Source organism: Brugia malayi (assembly GCF_000002995.4).
Source record: "Brugia malayi strain FR3 genome assembly, contig: Bm_v4_Chr1_scaffold_001, whole genome shotgun sequence".
Classification (NCBI taxonomy): domain Eukaryota; kingdom Metazoa; phylum Nematoda; class Chromadorea; order Rhabditida; family Onchocercidae; genus Brugia; species Brugia malayi.
In genome coordinates, this window is record NW_025062475.1 from 3,789,620 (window position 1) to 3,809,070 (window position 19,451).

The window sequence follows — 19,451 nt, forward strand, 5'->3', positions numbered from 1 at the left end:
AATTGAAATTGATTAAAAACATTTATTAAAAAGTATAATACGTTCTCGAAATTTTGTGATATATTGAAGTAAACAAAAAAAAGCAAATATTCAAATGCAGGAGTGGACAACAACTAACTTTTAAATGGTATATGTTTACGCATATATTTTTCCATGATGAAGCTAATAACTTTCGTCCTATTTAGTATTACAATTATACCTATACAAGGTAAGTTATTTTTGAAAAAAAAAATAATTTTATAAAATGTAACAATTAGAATTGATCAAAATATATATTAAAAAAGCGAAAGGATTCATTAATTTTAGGTTTTTGACAAAAAATAATGTTAGTATGCTTATATATATATATGAGTTTCTTATAATAAGTTTTAAAGTATAACATTAAATCTTTTAAATTATAAAATACAAACTAAGAAACAATCCTTTATTATATGTGAGTAAAGCAGAATTAAACAAACTTAAATATTATGGCAAGGAATTGTAATCACGATTGAATAGGTATTATTATGTATAACACCTACATTTCGTGAAAAATAGAAAAATGAGATCCGTGCATGGAAAAATTAGGGAAAAATAGAGATAGATTACTTTGTATCTTGGCGAGACTCAGTTATCAGTGCATACCAGATATATCTACCTCAATTACTGCAGAGTGCTGTAATACATCAAATGTAAGAGTACCATATGACATCACACGACAATTCTACAATTCCCATTAAACTTATTTGAAACAGTTTCCCTCCAGATATATATAAAATTAAGTAAATGGGACGCAATAAAGTGTATTGTTCCTTAACTAATTGTATAAGTAATTCTATATACAAATTAAGCTACATAAATTTAATAACAATCCTTATTCAGCAGTAAATTATGCAACACTTTTGGCACACTTGTCCATCCATATTCGTGGATGTTACTACACTAACTGGGCTCAGTATCGAGAAGGTTCAGTGATGTTTTAAATAATTTCATTTTTATTAGAGAGATTAAATAATTTCAAGAAAAAGAGTTTCTAAACAAATGCGCAGTTTTTCAAATAAAAATTCGAAGCCATTGATTGTAATGGCTATGATAAAATGAGAAGAAACAATTTATAATTAGTAATTCAGCTTCCAACATAAGCGCAAATTCTTTTCATTACGGATTTTTTAAATCCATTTCTATATGTGCCTTCATCAATGCAAACTAATATGCAAATAGAAACTACATAAATGAAATTAAGCAAAGTAAATCTTATTGTCACAATATTAATTATAATATCTATCTGTCAATCTAACATGCATTTTCATTTTAAAGGAGAAGGTAAATTCTTGCCTGGAAATATTCCAAATGGACTATGCACCCACATTCTTTACGCATTTGCTAAAGTCGATGAATTAGGTGATTCAAAGTAAGTTGCAAATGATATTTGTGATAGTAAATATGAATGCCATTTTCATATTTTGCTCAAACTGAAACTAAAATTTTTTCAAAATTTTATCAGTTACTCCGGCAGTGTTTATATGTGTGCTTCAGTAGTTTGAGTTATTGCTCAATATTCTTTTCCAATGAGTGCGCAATTGTCCCACCAAATACCATTTCTGTGATTCTTCTTTTTCTTCTCTCTCTCTCTTAGACCTTTTGAATGGAACGATGAAGATACTGAATGGTCGAAAGGAATGTACTCAGCTGTGACGAAACTGAGAGAAACGAACCCAGGACTGAAAGTCCTTCTTTCCTATGGTGGCTACAACTTTGGATCAGCAATTTTCACTGTTAGTTTCTGTTTTCTTCAAAAGGATAGCATTCGTCAAACATATCGACAAAATTTCCAGGAATAGTTTGTTGACATCTGCTCTCGTTGGCACTCTCGGGACGTCCTATTGTTTTCTTTTCCATAAATTTAGTGATAGACAATATATTAAGGGAATAGCAAAGTCGGCGCAAAAAACGGAACATTTTATTAAATCAGCTATAGCATTTCTCCGTAAGAATAATTTTGATGGATTCGATTTGGATTGGGAATATCCAGTCGGTGTAGCTGAGGAACACGCTAAACTTGTTGAGGTAAGCGCAATCTCTTAGCAATTTATCATTGTAATCAGACATTGATATCAAATTTCAGTTCACAAAGGGAAAATTTCATTTCCATTCGTTGTTGTGTGTTAGTTTTACTTGAAAGAAAAAAGAAAATAAAATTTCCAGGCAATGAAAACAGCGTTTGTGGAAGAAGCCAAAACATCTGGTAAGCAACGATTACTTTTAACCGCTGCTGTATCAGCCGGGAAGGGAACTATTGACGGAAGTTACAATGTGGAGTCTCTCGGAAAGTAAACTTTTCTTTCTCTCTTTGCCGATCTTTCACGTCAGACTTTCATTTATTTAGCGATATAATAAAAATTAGAGTACTAAAAATGTGAATATTTCTTCAGCATTAAACTTTGCAGAAATTTCGATCTCCTATTTCTAATGTCATACGATTTACACGGTAGTTGGGAGAAGAACGTCGATTTACACGGAAAATTGCATCCAACAAAGGGAGAAGTTTCCGGAGTTGGCATATTTAATACTGTTAGTTTGTGAAGTGCATAAAAATTTCTCATGTTTACCCGTTTGTATGAAAACGAATTCACCATTGCTCCAGGAATTTGCTGCGGACTATTGGGCAAGTAAGGGTATGCCGAAACAGAAAATTATCATTGGAATTCCGATGTACGCTCGGGGATGGACATTAGATAATCCTTCGGAAACAGCGATTGGAGCAGCGGCTAGTCGTCCGTCGTCAGCATCGAAAACAAATCCTGCTGGTGGTACTGCATCTTACTGGGAGGTTTAATACAAAATATTAAATTATTTCCAAATACTTTTCTTAATTATTTTCAAACTCGATCTTTGACAAACATTAAAAGTGCTATTTTAAGATATGCAAATATCTGAAAGAAGGTGGCAAGGAAACGGTTCATCAAGAAGGTGTCGGGGCATACATGGTAAAAGGAGACCAATGGTATGGTTATGATAACGAGGAAACTATCAGAATTAAAGTAATCATTTATTTCTCTTATTGTCGTAACTTTTGCGCCTAACATTGTTGTCATTCTATTTATGGATAGTTTGTTGAGAGCAAGGGAGGAATAATCTAAAAAGTATAGCTGCGAAGATATCTTTCAAAATAATTTCACAATTTTTGCCTGTGTGACTATTTCGTTCTAATTATCAATTTCAGAATCAAAATCAGGTTATGCTGTACATTTGAAACAAAGTTACATATTTCCAGATGAAATGGCTTAAAGAGAAAGGATATGGTGGTGCCTTCATATGGGCTCTTGATTTCGATGATTTCACGGGTAAAAGCTGTGGCAAAGGCCCTTATCCATTGTTAAATGCTATCAGCAGTGAGCTTGGAAACAGATTCATATTTTGGATGAAGAATTCTACAATTTCATCATTAATTGATGCATCTCAGGAAAATGTCAGATATATTAGCCAAAATTTAGAAGTTGAATAAAATCATGGAATTCATCCCAGAATATTGTGTTTCATATGTTCATATGTCACTAAATTGCATGTTAGATATTGATATAGAGATTTTATTGATTTGATGGTTTTGACATAATCGAAATTCGGTAAGGATTAATAGGTTTTTTGTTATAGACTTTTCGCTTCTGATCCTGAAGTTGCTTTGCACTGTCGATAATGAAATTACACAGGGATATTGCAGTATCTTTATTAAAAGATATGGTATAATAAATAGAGTTATTAATGGAAGTAAACGAGAAGGAATAAGTGGAATGAGGAAGCAAAGTATGAATTTTTGAGGATGATCCATTGGTTTGTTTACTTAACGTATATATATGCTTGTCGTGAAATTTGGGGTTCAATCTGAATATAACTTGTGGCTTAGAGTCGAATTGGATTTTCACATACTCAAGTGCCTTCCTTGTTTGTTATTAAACGAATGTATTGAATAAGCTAGCAATCACAGTACATAAGTATTAATCTATAGCAACAATACTGATAATTTGTAGAGTATCTACGAATGAGATGAAGAAAATGGATGGATGGATTGATAAGGAATTTAATGGAATCAAATGAATTGTGAGTGAGGGAGAAAGGCCGAACTGTAGTTTAGTGGTAAATTAAATCCTTATATAGTGGGTACTGACTTCCAACAAGAGCATGATTATTGAATAGTGAACTATTAGATAATCTTTACTCTTCATATAGTAAGAGATGGGTTTAATATTGTAGCTTCTCAAAGAATAACTATTAGCTTAGAAAGTTTTTACAACATTTCAACATTGTAAGCAAATTTGGTCTGGAACAAATGAGTGATTTTTAACATTTATTATTAGTTGAAAATGTCTAGACAAGCAGATAAGCTTAGGTACAATGGGAAGATAAGTGTTGACATAATGATTGCTTACATGATGTATAATTTGAAACAGTTTTACATTGCTAAAGTTTAATTAAAACGAATTTTTGTATGATTAATACAATTCTATTTAATATATTTAGTTCGTCGAGTGATATGTTCTTGTTCATTGACACTTTGAATTGATTTCTCGAACATTGTTGGTTGAGAATCCGAATTTTTCTCGCCTTTGAATAGCATATTCACCGATCTGTTGAGAATTTTTTCTTGTGGTAATTTTATTGATACACTCTTCTCTTTGGGTCCTTTCTCTTAAGTCTAATCAGATATTCGTCTTTCCATATTCCCCAAAAGATATCGAAGGCCTTTAATGCTTTTCTTAAGAGTTCAGTTTATGAAGGATAAACTCATCCAATTCATTCTCCTTATTAGTAGGCATAATTAGAAGCATGCAATATGACACAATTGTCAAAATTTACGAAAGTTAGCGGTTGAGTATTCAAAATACTTTCTACTTCCATTATTGGAATAATTAGTCCTCGTTCCCATAATAACTTTCTGACCAATAACTCTTTTCATTGCCTTTTTTGTTAAACCAATAAGTCGCTCATATATTCCTCCATTCCATCCGCTTTTGGTACTATATTTTTCCATATGATTTTCTTTTCCGTTAGGAATTCATTTAATTGCTGCTTTATAATAATTTTAAAAACCAACTGGAATTGACCAGCGCTCAAGATTAATTCCGGTTAACCTCGTCTTGTTGTAAATCTTCTCAAAACATGTAAAAAGCTTTCAGCTGAAGGGGTTTCTATCATTTCTAGATGTACAGCTCTTGATGTAAAACATGTGAACAGTGATATCAATCTTTTTGTTAACTCATTATCACTCCTGGTATTGACAGGACCTAAATATCGTGTGGTTCGAGATGCTGGAAGATCGGCCATGGTTGGTAATTTAAATGATTTAGTTGTCGCACTTCATGCACTTATCCAAGATTTTTTTGACTTCCCTTCTACCTTTAGGTATCCATATTTCTACCTTTCGGTATCGATCTCAAATTTGAAAGTGTGTGAGCAATTCCAGCATGATATAATTACTCATGTCGTTGCTGAATAAGGAATTCAGTTATGGAATTATGTCTTGGGAGATATATTTGGGAGATGTAAGTTACTCTCTTTGAAGCCTCATTGAATATAATTTTAATTTCTTTATATTTGGAAAAAGCTTCATTGGTTCCTTTGGTTGGTATTATAATGTTGTCGACATAGAGATTTTTCTTTATCTCGAGCACAATTTTGCTTTTATAAGTTTCCAACTGATAATTGAGAGTAACTGACAATAAAATGGAGATGATACAATTCCAAATGGAACTCGTTGGAAACATTTTCTTCGTTAATTGGTCCTCGAATGTCCTTTAACCAAAGAAATCGAGTGCAATTTCTATCTGTTGGATACAGTTTTATTTATAAGAATGCCTTTTCTACGCCTGCTATTATTATATTTTTCACTGTACGGAAGCATAGCAAAACTACATTTAAATCAGGAAGTGTTATCGGTCCCCGATATAAAACATCATTTAAACTTTTCATTCCTTTACAATGAGCTGATGCGTCATAAACTATCCTCAGATCTGTCGTGGTTTTATTGAATGTTAGTACTTCATGGTGAGATAGATAATGAATAATACTTATCTCGTTCATTTCCGGTGATGCCTTTTCGATTATATTGAAAAGTTGTTCTTCAATAGTTTGACTATATCGACTTAGTAATTGAGGTTCCATTTGAAGTCTTCTATTTAACGACTTTAATCATCCAAAGCAAAGTCCAATTCCAAAGCAAAGTCCAATCATCGCTTAGTTTGTTCTTTGAATCTTCCCAAGGACAACAGACTCGATATCTTTCCTTGTTTATAAAGACAGTTTGTTTAAATTGCTGCAGTGCTTTTTCATCATTGTCAGCATTTGTTTTATCTTGAATGCCAATTAAATTCCAGCTTCAAAAAGTGATCTAAGCCTGGAATATCGATGACAATGACTAGATGAGTATGGTCCACTGATGTGGTTTTATTGTCATTTGTATATCCAGTTCCATAGATCCAACCTTTTTTGGATCGATGAAATTCCGGATCTTAATTCCATTTCTCTGCTTTGTCGAGCTGAATAAACCTAAAGAAATGATCCGCACCTATGAGAATGTCCGGTTGTTTCCATTGATCTTTGAAGTTGTTTAATTGATTTAGTTTGTTTATCATCAATAGTTCCTTTTTGTTTAGATTAATTACTTGTATTTCATTCGTCAAATAGTTTTGCATCTAATCGGATTATTTCTTTATTTCCAATTTTTACTCCGATTTCGGTTTTAGTAGTAAAACACATTTTTGGTATTTTATTGCCAAAGCAAATATGTTATTTGGAGTTTTTTTATTCAAATAATTTAGAAATGGGAAGATGAGTATTGAAATAGTGATTACTTACATGATGTATAATTTGAAACAGTTTTACATTGCTAATGTTTAATTAAAACGAATTTTAATGACAATGTTTACACTATTTTCATATATCATATCAATACAAAAGAACTATGTAAGGAATATGTGATATGATTGACTAAAAAACCGAAAATATTGGCTTTCACTATTTTAACCGCTATGGATAAAGATGAGAATTTAGTTAGATTCATAATAACAAAGCAAAAAAAAAGAGGATGAAAAATTGATTAAATTAGTTATTAGTTTATCATAGTACAATTTGATGGATTAATTCTTACATGAAATTATTTTATTATTAAAACTTATTTTGAGGTTTTTTTTTTGAAATTCTCATCAGTCGATTTCTTTCTTGCAAACATCGTAGAAATAATCAGTACGAACAGTTAGTTACGTGTTCCTCGGTTAGCGATTAGCTGGTTTTAGCGAACTATCCAGTGATAATTAACTATCTAGTGATAATTAACAATCTAGTGATAATTTGGAGATAAATATCATTTCAGAATCTATCCAGAGCTATCGTGTGCACTTGCTTTATAACTGAATTTGCTGAATAATGTTACCCCATACCAAATCTTAAAAATTAAAGAATTATGAAGAATCGATTCCAGGAGTCGTCCATCAATAGTCGCGAAAAGAAACATTGAATATTGATAAAAACGTGGTACAAGTAATAAAAACTTAAAGTAATAGAACTGAAGCAATATTTAGGACCAATGAAATTATTAAAAGAATGACTGTTGTTTTTGAATCACCAAGAACATTTTCTGGTTTATCTGCAGCTTAGGAGGACAGATGTAATAATATCATTAGCTTTGTGCCACAAAGAATTCTTCTGACCGTCGATCCATTGGTGAGTCTCTTTATTCCGTTCTGGCATATCATAATGGAAGGGTCATGTATGAATAGATAGAGATGATCCTATAAATCGGCTATTTATCTTTGTTTTTAGTTTTGTTTTGTTTTTCCTGAAATGTATAAAAATAATGTCTTGACGTCATTATGCAGCCATTTTTTGGCAGTTCCCCGGAAGACACTGCCGAATGTTCTCTTTGCTAACAGTTCTAAAGAGAGAGAGAGAATTCAAAGCTAATATAATTAACTCAACTTCTTAATTAAAATTACATTGCAGAAATGAAGGAGCTACATGAGTGATTATCTTCAGTTAGCAATCAATCAAGTTAGCAATCATATCAGATGAGAATAAAGGAAGGATAAGCATCTCGTACTACACATCATTTCCATTTAATATACCAAAGTTACAAAAATCTGAAATGTGAATAAAATTAAGCACAAATTGGTAGGGTAAAGTATGGCTTTTTATGTCAGTAATTTCTGTTATTTGCAGGTAAAATTCCTTCCATTTAGCACTTTTATTTAAAATACACATTAATCAAGAAAATCGAATTAAAATAACCTTTTTATTTCATACATTCGGACAACGATAACAAAGTCATATGGTATGGTCAGTACTTACTCTTATTTCTTTTTTCAAAGATTTTTATATTCAATAGTTTTCTGAAACACTAATCAACAATATTCGTCGAAAGACTGCCAAGACAAAAGCTTGGCAATTTATAAAGTATATTTTGAATATATTAGACGTTACAGAATTTTGATATCACTTCTACAAAAATTTCCATCTTCGTTCGATCATTGGTTGTGAATTAAAACAATGAGATAATAATATGCGAGATAATGTCATCTCGCATGACATTCATCAAATTCATATTTCAATTAGCTAATTTAATTTGGTACATGACACATTTTAAAATAGTAACAATTTCGACTGCAATAGCTAAAACCTTTTTTTGAATATGTATTTATATATTTGTTCACAAGAAATATTCAGTTGGTATGACATAAGGTAAAAGTAATCACCGGTAACAGTAAGCACTGTATTTAGTTGAATTCCCTGTTATTGTTTCAGTCAGCAGACGTACGCAACTGAATTTAATTTACGGCCAAAAACGAACTTCGATTATTCCCAATGATTATTACTATAACTCCACAAAACATATGGTATGTGGAATCTTCATATTTTTCTCAGGTAATCAAAAATACCTGCGTCATACTCCGTTTTTATCTCTCATTAAGTGGAAGATAAAATAGGACGATGCAATAGCCGAGATTTTTATCTATTTTTTTCATCTTCCTGGCTATTTCAATGTTTTTTCAGCTTTTTGGCTATTTTCGTTTCTTTTAGCTTCCTGGCTATTTGACGTTTTCTCAGTCCTCCGGCTATTTTCTGTTTTTCCAGCTTTGTGATGAAAATATTTACTTTTCTTGAATAATAATTCCTTTGATCAAGCGCTTCATAAAAGGCTCATTTATATCTTATTATTTACTTTATAGTGGACTATCTTTCAACACTTATTACAGTTATAATTTTTTTCCCTTTTATTTTTTGCCCATTCATCATTTCATCCTTTTGTTTTTGCCCATTCATCATTTTTACCTCCTTGAGATTCTTTTCCCTTCCTCTTTTCCATGTTAGCTTGCATTCAATCTTTGCAAATCTTCCGAAATCTTACCTTCAAGCTATCTTTTACCGTTAATCATTTACTACGGTCCAGCACAATCTCTTAAATTCATATTTATCCAACAATTAAAGTAGAGAAATTAAATTAAACTAAGCATTTGGAATAATCGTATAACGATCCGAAATATTTATAATTTATTAAACACATTTAAGATACTCTGGAGATTCTAGCTCTAAGTCTACCTTCACTTTCTTTTTATAAATTTTTTTTGAAAACTTTCTTATATAACATTACTTCCTTCAATACAATCACTCTTTACTGCACTATGAGAACAAACATCCTTAATTGATGAGTTAGCCATAGTAGCGATTTCATAAATTTCGATTAATTATTCCTTCTTAATACATATATTTACTTCATATTTACGAATTATGCTACTAATATAAATAAATATCAATTATTCATAGCAATAAATATTGAAATACAGAAGTGGACAACAGCTTTTGCAAAGTGATATGAATCGGACTACGCTAATATTATTTTTCATTATACTCAGTAATACAATTACTGTTATACACGGTAAGTTATTCAATAGATTGACACGTTAGTAACGTGAACAGAGAAGGAGAAATATCATTTCTAAAGAAACAATGAAGTCGATTTATCTCAGATTAATATTATGATAGGTATAGCAATTAAAATAACTCTTTAATCACACCGCATTCTAATGAATATAATAATAATAATAACTTCTTTATATGTTATTCAATCCAAAACTGTACACACTGTCATACATTTGGCAAATGAAAAGGCTAAATTGAAAATCATAAATATTCACGAAGAACTTAAGAAATTCAAACGTAAAATAAAATATTACATTTTATTGAAAAATTACAAAGTGCTTAATAAATAGAACAAAATTAGCAATGGCATAGTTTTGAATATACTTCTAAGTTGTAGCCTATTGCAGGTTATGTTCGTGGATGTTACTACACTAACTGGGCTCAGTATCGAGATGGTTCAGTGATAATTTCATTTTTATTAGAGAGATTAAATAATTTCAAGAAAAAGAGTTTCTAAACAAATGCGCAGTTTTTCAAATAAAAATTCGAAGCCATTGATTGTAATGGCTATGATAAAATGAGAAGAAACAATTTATAATTAGTAATTCAGCTTCCAACATAAGCGCAAATTCTTTTCATTACGGATTTTTTAAATCCATTTCTATATGTGCCTTCATCAATGCAAACTAATATGCAAATCGAAACTATATAAATGAAATTAAGCAAAGTAAATCTTATTATCACAATATTAATTATAATATCTATCTGTCAATCTAACATGCATTTTCATTTTAAAGGAGAAGGTAAATTCTTGCCTGGAAATATTCCAAATGGACTATGCACCCACATTCTTTACGCATTTGCTAAAGTCGATGAATTAGGTGATTCAAAGTAAGTTGCAAATGATATTTGTGATAGTAAATATGAATGCCATTTTCATATTTTGCTCAAACTGAAACTAAAATTTTTTCAAAATTTTATCAGTTACTCCGGCAGTGTTTATATGTGTGCTTCAGTAGTTTGAGTTATTGCTCAATATTCTTTTCCAATGAGTGCGCAATTGTCCCACCAAATACCATTTCTGTGATTCTTCTTTTTCTTCTCTCTCTCTCTTAGACCTTTTGAATGGAACGATGAAGATACTGAATGGTCGAAAGGAATGTACTCGGCTGTGACGAAACTGAGAGAAACGAACCCAGGACTGAAAGTCCTTCTTTCCTATGGTGGCTACAACTTTGGATCAGCAATTTTCACTGTTAGTTTCTGTTTTCTTCAAAATGATAGCATTCGTCAAACATATCGACAAAATTTCCAGGAATAGTTTGTTGACATCTGCTCTCGTTGGCACTCTCGGGACGTCCTATTGTTTTCTTTTCCATAAATTTAGTGATAGACAATATATTAAGGGAATAGCAAAGTCGGCGCAAAAAACGGAACATTTTATTAAATCAGCTATAGCATTTCTCCGTAAGAATAATTTTGATGGATTCGATTTGGATTGGGAATATCCAGTCGGTGTAGCTGAGGAACACGCTAAACTTGTTGAGGTAAGCGCAATCTCTTAGCAATTTATTATTGTAATCAGACATTGATATCAAATTTCAGTTCACAAAGGGAAAATTTCATTTCCATTCGTTGTTGTGTGTTAGTTTTACTTGAAAGAAAAAAGAAAATAAAATTTCCAGGCAATGAAAACAGCGTTTGTGGAAGAAGCCAAAACATCTGGTAAGCAACGATTACTTTTAACCGCTGCTGTATCAGCCGGGAAGGGAACTATTGACGGAAGTTACAATGTGGAGTCTCTCGGAAAGTAAACTTTTCTTTCGCTCTTTGCCGATTTTTCATGTCAGACTTTCATTTATTTAGCGATATAATAAAAATTAGAGTACTAAAAATGTGAATATTTCTTCAGCATTAAACTTTGCAGAAATTTCGATCTCCTATTTCTAATGTCATACGATTTACACGGTAGTTGGGAGAAGAACGTCGATTTACACGGAAAATTGCATCCAACAAAGGGAGAAGTTTCCGGAGTTGGCATATTTAATACTGTTAGTTTGTGAAGTGCATAAAAATTTCTCATGTTTACCCGTTTGTATGAAAACGAATTCACCATTGCTCCAGGAATTTGCTGCGGACTATTGGGCAAGTAAGGGTATGCCGAAACAGAAAATTATCATTGGAATTCCGATGTACGCTCGGGGATGGACATTAGATAATCCTTCGGAAACAGCGATTGGAGCACCGGCTAGTCGTCCGTCGTCAGCATCGAAAACAAATCCTGCTGGTGGTACTGCATCTTACTGGGAGGTTTAATACAAAATATTAAATTATTTCCAAATACTTTTCTTAATTATTTTCAAACTCGATCTTTGACAAACATTAAAAGTGCTATTTTAAGATATGCAAATATCTGAAAGAAGGTGGCAAGGAAACGGTTCATCAAGAAGGTGTCGGGGCATACATGGTAAAAGGAGACCAATGGTATGGTTATGATAACGAGGAAACTATCAGAATTAAAGTAATCATTTATTTCTCTTATTGTCGTAACTTTTGCGCCTAACATTGTTGTCATTCTATTTATGGATAGTTTGTTGAGAGCAAGGGAGGAATAATCTAAAAAGTATAGCTGCGAAGATATCTTTCAAAATAATTTCACAATTTTTGCCTGTGTGACTATTTCGTTCTAATTATCAATTTCAGAATCAAAATCAGGTTATGCTGTACATTTGAAACAAAGTTACATATTTCCAGATGAAATGGCTTAAAGAGAAAGGATATGGTGGTGCCTTCATATGGGCTCTTGATTTCGATGATTTCACGGGTAAAAGCTGTGGCAAAGGCCCTTATCCATTGTTAAATGCTATCAGCAGTGAGCTTGAAGGCGAGGTAGGATAGAGAGAAATATATTTCAAAGAAATTTCACTGTAGAACATAATTAAAATTTCTTTTTCTGTTCTAAAAAATGTTGAACTAAATTCTGGATGAAATTGCAGAAATAATTAGTAGGAAGCGAATAAGTCAATTTACAGATCGATGAAAATAAACATCCAGTAAGATGATTAGGGAAAACCGAAGATAGGACTGATATCATTTTTATCTGAGAATGCATAATGGTAATATTATTTAACTAGCTGATTGTAAGATCTACCATTACATTAGGCATCAATCATAATGATCGTATATATTTTTTAAATTTTAAATTGATTATTTTACAATCGTTAAATTGTTTTACCGATGTAACGTTTCTCATCCAATGAGTTCTAAACCTAGCAAACATTTATAGTCAGAAAACCCTGAAATAACGACGGAAGAACCAAGCATTACAGAAACTGAAGCATATGATACTGATGAAACTGAAGGTTGGTTAATTGTTCGAAGAATAAAAATGCTGGATCACTATTTATTTATTTCTTATGCATTCTATTTAGAATATGATGTAGTTTGATGAGAAAACTTAAGAAGTATTTTGTATGCTTCTAATGAAAGGTATATTTGAAGGCTATATTCAAATTTAATGCTTACTAGAATTTATAACAGATACATTGGGAATATATGACAGATAAATCGTTTGGAATCTTCCATGCATGTATATATATATATATATATATATATATATATATATATATATATATATATATATATATATATATTTTCTTACCTGCAATATGTGATTCTTTTTTTCCGAAAAATTTACCTATCACGGAACTAAATATTACAGAAACTTCCGAAACTGAAGCGACAACGTATGATACTGATGTAACCGAAGGTTAGTTATTCGAAGAATAAAAAGCTGGATTGCTACTTATTTATGCATTCTATTTAAAATATGAAGTGGTTTGATGAAAAAACTTTGATGCTTCTGATCTATATTTGAAGGCTAAATTTAAATTTAATGCTTGCTAAAAGTTAACAACACACTTGAAATATGTGACAGGTAAATTATTTGGGATCTCCATACATTTATATTTTTCTTTCTACCCATAATTTGTCCTTTTTTTTCCCAAAAAAATTATCTATTACCGGAACTAAACATTGCAGAAACTTCCGAAACTGAAGCGACAACGTATGATACTGATGAAACTGAAGGTTAGTTAGTTATTCAAAGAATAAAAATGCTGGATCGCTACTTATTTATTCCTTATGCATTCTATTTAAAATATGAAATAGTTTGGTGAGAAAACCTAAGAAGCCTTTCGTATGCTTCTGATGAGGACATGCATATTTGAAGCTATGTTCAAATTTAATGTTTACAAATGCATTGGAAATATGTGACAGTTAAATCATTTGGAATCCACACGTATATATTTTTTCCTACCTGTAATTTGTCTTTTTTGTCTCAAAAATGTTATCAATCATACAGTGGATGAACACACCGCTATAGTATTGAAATCCATTTCAGGTCAGGAATGTCCAGAACGTGACGGTTTGTTCCCGCATCCTACTGATTGCCATTTGTTTATTCAATGCGCAAATAACATTGCATATGTGATGCAATGTCCAGCGACTACTTTCTTCAATGACGCAATCAAAGTTTGCGATCACATGACGAATGCGCCGGATACATGCATCTAATTTGTTGTTCTCTGTAATGTGTTAGTTGTAGAATAAAAGTTTAGAGTAAAATTGCTAATAGCACATAAAATAAATTGAATACACACCGCTATGGTATTGAAATCCATTTCAGGTCAGGACTCAGGAATGTCTAGAACCTGACGGTTTGTTTATTGTTTAACAAAACTCGTTTGATAATTCATATTAGATTAGGAAGATAGGTACAATTATGTGAGGAGAGAAATAAAGGGACAGAAGGCGCAAATAAACAGGAATAGTGATTCGGAAGATGAATAAACCACATAGCAGATGGTTTATGATGGATAATTTTAAAGTAGATTTAAGAATCTATGATTAACAATGAAACAAAAAGCAAGTAAAATGTTTAAAGATAAGAATACCATTCGCTTTGTTGCAAAACTCGAAATAAGTGTCTCGCACATTTCCAAATGATTTACAAAATATATCAAATAAAATACTATTAATCCATAATACTAAAATTTATCTTGATTGAATATCCTTTAAAGAAATACAAAACTGTTCCAAACTGTATCTATGTAAACTCCATTGTACTCGTCTAGAAATTTTCAAATGTAACAAAGAGTATGTGCATTGTTTAATATGTTAAAAATCACTCATTTATTCCGAACCAAATTTGCTTACAATGTTGAAATGTTGTAAAGACATTCTAAGCTAATGGTCATTCTTTGAGAAGCTACAATATTAAAACCCTCTCTTACTATATAAGGGATAAAGATCATCTGATAGCTCTTTACTCAATATAGTCATGCTCTTATTGTTGGAATATAAGGATTTAAATCCCTTGTCTTTCGTAAGTTTTCTTATATTCCGTACAATCCCATAAATCGGCTATTTATCTTTGTTTTTTGTTTTGTTTCGTTTTTTCTGAAATGTATAAAAATAATGTCTTGACGTCATTATGCAGCCATTTTTTGGCAGTTCCCCGGAAGACACTGCCGAATGTTCTCTTTGCTAACAGTTCTAAAGAGAGAGAGAGAATTCAAAGCTAATATAATTAACTCAACTTCTTAATTAAAATTACATTGCAGAAATGAAGGAGCTACATGAGTGATTATCTTCAGTTAGCAATCAATCAAGTTAGCAATCATATCAGATGAGAATAAAAGAAGGATAAGCATCTCGTACTACACATCATTTCCATTTAATATACCAAAGTGGAACAGAGAGCAAAAATATCTATGAAGGAAACAAATAAATAAAATAAAAGAATTGAAAAAAGTTGTTGCATACAAAATGAACTAATATATAGATGAAACTGAGTACAGTTCAATTGGAATGTATAGAACACTTCATGTCAATAACTTCTACAAAACTTCCTTTCTGGTACTAATTCGCATTTTTATTTAGAATATATATCAATCAAAAAAGTTCTTTTAAAATAGCATTTGTGATCAGGAAAAAGTCATATCCTGGCAGTTTTATTAATTTTTGGTTATAATTTTATCAAATACCTGGAAACCTTGTTGAAACATTCAACAATGTGCTCGTCGATGACAAAACAGTAGTGTATAATAACAGATCGTCAAGACAAAAAGCAATTTACGAAACATATAAACTTTATAATGAATTACTTCAAAATTATCACTCTGTTTAGTTTTAGTGAAATCCAATGTCCGACTATCAAAAAAACCCCTCATTACATAATTATGAAGTTTAGAAAAGTTGTGCTGAAGTCTTCAGAGAAGCAATTTCGATTCGAAATACTGATTTCTGCTAGAAAAAAAGTATATATAGTTAGTCTTACAGCTTTTAGCTTTATTATTTACTCACTGAAGACAGATATTTTTAACTTAAGTGACTATTATTTAATTAGTAAGTACTTTGTGGAGTTGTCGCGAATTATAATTTCGCGAAAACTTCTAACCAATTTCATATTATCATAAATCAACTCTTCTTTTTAAATAGTAAACAATCTTACGATCTTCACATATGTGATTTTAATCTCCTTTTTGTAAACACTTCCAATTCTTCAAACACGTGATTTTATCTTAGACATGCTCAATCCTCACTCATATAAATTCAATTCTAATAAAGGACAGTCAGTCTCTTTCATCTTCTTTCCATCTTTTTTTTTCTTTTTTAAATCGAGAATATCACCATTTTCACAATACACAAAGATTTAGTAATTCTAGTCCACAACTGAGTCACCAAGACATTCTCCTAACATAGAAGCGAGAAACAAATGAAAAAATGTATGACCGAAGAGTTTCAAATTTAGATTTTTGAAAATTTAAATCTTTTTATAGAACTTTAGGTTTAACTAAACATAAGGGAATAAAAAGACACCACTTTACGGCAAAATTTCTGATCGAAAGCCAGATTCCGCCAAATAGTGGTTGAAGAAGAGATTATGCAAAGTACAATTCTGATTATAGTTAGATAACGAGTCTCTCACGGATCCTTTTTCAAGGTGGCATTAATGGTGATAACTTTATTACTGATTACTCAAAACATTTAACATGTGAGTAACTAAATCATAACATATAAAAAAAAAAAATATTCGAAAACACATATGTGATAATACATAGCAAAAAATTCAAATTACAATTTTATACACATATACGTCATTGTTAAGTAATTAAATACAATTAAAAATTAAGTAATACAGTTAGCAATAGATATTATTAGTGATCAAAATGATATTCTTAAACGTCAAGCCAAAAATTAGTACTAAGTAGATTAGCGGCATCCAATACCTCCACAGATTTCCTAGTCCTGAAAACTTAATCGCAACTGAATCGATTTTTTATAGTTCGTTTGAAATTTTTCACAAAGCATTTTTAATTAAATTAATATGAGCCAAAAAAAATCTGACTTTGTCAATCCGTATTTGTATTTATATGTAACCATTTATTATGGTCATTTCAAAATTATTATACACCATTGTTATCCAGTCCAAAGATATTATTTCAAAATTTTGAAAAAAAAAAAAAAAATTCCACTCCAAACAATGGAAACAGCAAGAAATAAATCTAATTTAAAATACTACCAACAGTTCCAATTTGACAATAGTTTACCTAAGTAGTTTTCCAACGATTTACATAATCTCTCGAAATTCACCGTTTATCTTGGGCATCTATAATTTCACACAGAATATTAGTTCTCATTCTATTCTTGCAGATAATTAGTGCATAATTGCAAGTACTAAGTCATTAATCAACAAATACTGCACATTGAAAATTCAAATCATAGCAATTCACATTAAATTTTTTGAACTGATAAGCATGCTTATGTCAATAAATCCAAGTATAATGTCTTAAATACATTATTAATTCAAGTTCTTTGAAGCTAAAGATTAGCAGTCTTTCTACATTATCGTCATTAAAATCCTGTTTGAGGTACCTTCAACACCGAAGGAAATTGTCTCCAAGAACAACCCTATGTAAGAGGGCAAAATATTTCCGGTGCTCTTGCAATTAGCGCTTCATGGTGGTGGCAAGAACCGGGAACTTCAACTAGACTATAATTTAGCTCAATGTGATTTACCATCACCATTCATCCATCCATCAATAAGCACTCAGCTACCTCAATCTAGATCTGCCACAAAAATCCGCTCCACCATTAACAACATTGACACTTCAGAATCTCTATCACCAATTGACTGGTAACTAGTAAACCCATCTTCGATCTTACAATCAGTTCAATGAGAATGACTCACCTTAACCTGTCGCCGTTAAATTCCAGCTCCCGAAGTTTCTTATTCCTCAACGAACTCGTTAATCGTCTTCTCTTCCTTGTTCTTTCCGGTATTCGGTTTCTCGGATTCCAGCATCCTTCCTTTCTACCAAACCGATTAGCAACAAATTTCTAATCTTCATACTGGAAAACAATAATAATTGCTGCATCACTCTTTCTACTACTGGAAAAATAAAGTACCACAAAGTATCATAGAACACACAATAATCATCATTTTCGTCACTGAGAATGCTAAATGAATGAATTATTATTGCTTGTGAAAATAAAAGAATAAATGTTTCTTGGAAATTTTGAAATATTTATTCTTTCGTAAATAACTTACAACACTAAGTGTATCAATTCATAATGTCTCATGGAAAATGTCGCGCTATTCGATACTTGACTATTTCATTCAACAAATGCAGTCCTTAGCAAAAAATCTCTCATTGCTTTTATTAAAATTGTGTCAATTATCCTCTAGTAAGTCAGATATTATTTTTTTCTACTAATAAACATTAAATTTTAGTTCCACATATATTTTTTAACATATATTTCACATCATATCATATATTTTGTCACGTGTTGAGTAAATATATGTATTGAAATTAAAAATGTTATAAAAACTTTTGATATTCATTTGAAAAAAGAAAAATATTCCAAAAATTGAAGAAATATCCCAAAAATTCGACGACTATTAATTCTCTAATAGCAATATGTCATAACAGACTGTTATACAGAACAAAATGGTAAATTTGTTCTTCCAATAATCATTCTCTCTCATTTATATATGTATGAACCAATTCTTTTCCCATCTACAAATTTAGGCATTTATTCAATTAAGTCAAAGAAGGCACATCACTTTGAAATTGGTTTGAAAGAAACTTTTGTAAAACAAAATCTAATCATTTTTACAAGTACTTATTTACTTATAGCATAAATTACTTATTTATTTATAGCATAAAAATATTTGCTTTAAAATAACAGCAATTTTACGATTTTATAACGACTGTTTTTTTCTCTCAATAAATTTTCAAAAATGGGTTATAGTCAACAAATAAACTCAGTAAGTTATATTCCTTTGAACCTTCCAAGAAATTAATATAGAAATGAAATAAAATGAATGAATCTTAAATATAACACCTTCTAGTCAACTGTATCAGTGAAGTGGCCCAGAATGTAAAAATTACCGACTTCTTCCTCATCAAATATTCCAGGATGTTAAATATGACTGGAAATTCCGGACTTTTTTCCCTGTTAAACGGACATTACTTGCAATATAACTTTTATATAATGGG

At 31.0% G+C, this 19,451-nt stretch overlaps 3 protein-coding genes across 10 annotated transcripts; 2 read left to right on the forward strand and 1 right to left on the reverse strand.

The window, feature by feature from the left end:
* Positions 1–153: 153 nt before the first annotated feature.
* On the forward strand, positions 154–3,484 carry Bma-cht-1.4 (Endochitinase, putative; the record flags this gene model as incomplete). Of its 3 annotated transcripts, XM_043076448.1 has the most annotated exons (10): positions 154–208; positions 862–945; positions 1,297–1,390; positions 1,616–1,754; positions 1,906–2,046; positions 2,185–2,309; positions 2,427–2,550; positions 2,624–2,809; positions 2,901–3,020; positions 3,254–3,484. In XM_043076448.1, the coding sequence occupies 10 exons, from the start codon at positions 154–156 to the stop codon at positions 3,482–3,484; spliced, it is 1,299 nt and encodes a 432-aa protein (XP_042932382.1). The 3 variants fall into 3 exon arrangements, with proteins under 3 accessions (XP_042932382.1, XP_042932383.1, XP_042932384.1); XM_043076449.1 differs by lacking the exons at positions 154–208; positions 862–945; positions 1,297–1,390; positions 1,616–1,754; positions 1,906–2,046 and having other exon boundaries at positions 2,188–2,309; XM_043076450.1 differs by lacking the exons at positions 154–208; positions 862–945; positions 1,297–1,390; ... (4 more) ...; positions 2,624–2,809; positions 2,901–3,020.
* A 6,353-nt stretch (positions 3,485–9,837) lies between these two features.
* Positions 9,838–14,460, forward strand: Bma-cht-1.1 (Uncharacterized protein; the record flags this gene model as incomplete). 6 transcript variants are annotated; one of them, XM_043076451.1, is made up of 14 exons in its annotated part: positions 9,838–9,901; positions 10,293–10,340; positions 10,683–10,776; positions 11,002–11,140; positions 11,292–11,432; positions 11,571–11,695; positions 11,813–11,936; positions 12,010–12,195; positions 12,287–12,406; positions 12,640–12,774; positions 13,172–13,247; positions 13,607–13,654; positions 13,927–13,974; positions 14,288–14,460. In XM_043076451.1, the coding sequence occupies 14 exons, from the start codon at positions 9,838–9,840 to the stop codon at positions 14,458–14,460; spliced, it is 1,521 nt and encodes a 506-aa protein (XP_042932385.1). The 6 variants fall into 6 exon arrangements, with proteins under 6 accessions (XP_042932385.1, XP_042932386.1, XP_042932387.1 ...); XM_043076452.1 differs by lacking the exons at positions 9,838–9,901; positions 10,293–10,340; positions 10,683–10,776; positions 11,002–11,140; positions 11,292–11,432 and having other exon boundaries at positions 11,574–11,695; XM_043076453.1 differs by lacking the exons at positions 9,838–9,901; positions 10,293–10,340; positions 10,683–10,776; ... (5 more) ...; positions 13,927–13,974; positions 14,288–14,460 and having other exon boundaries at positions 11,983–12,040; positions 12,119–12,195; positions 12,317–12,406; positions 13,172–13,333.
* A 2,666-nt stretch (positions 14,461–17,126) lies between these two features.
* Bm17356 (Uncharacterized protein) lies at positions 17,127–18,253 on the reverse strand (the record flags this gene model as incomplete). Its single annotated transcript, XM_043076457.1, has 2 exons — positions 17,127–17,196; positions 18,195–18,253. 2 exons carry the CDS (start codon positions 18,251–18,253, stop codon positions 17,127–17,129), a joined length of 129 nt encoding a protein of 42 aa, XP_042932391.1.
* Positions 18,254–19,451: the final 1,198 nt, after the last annotated feature.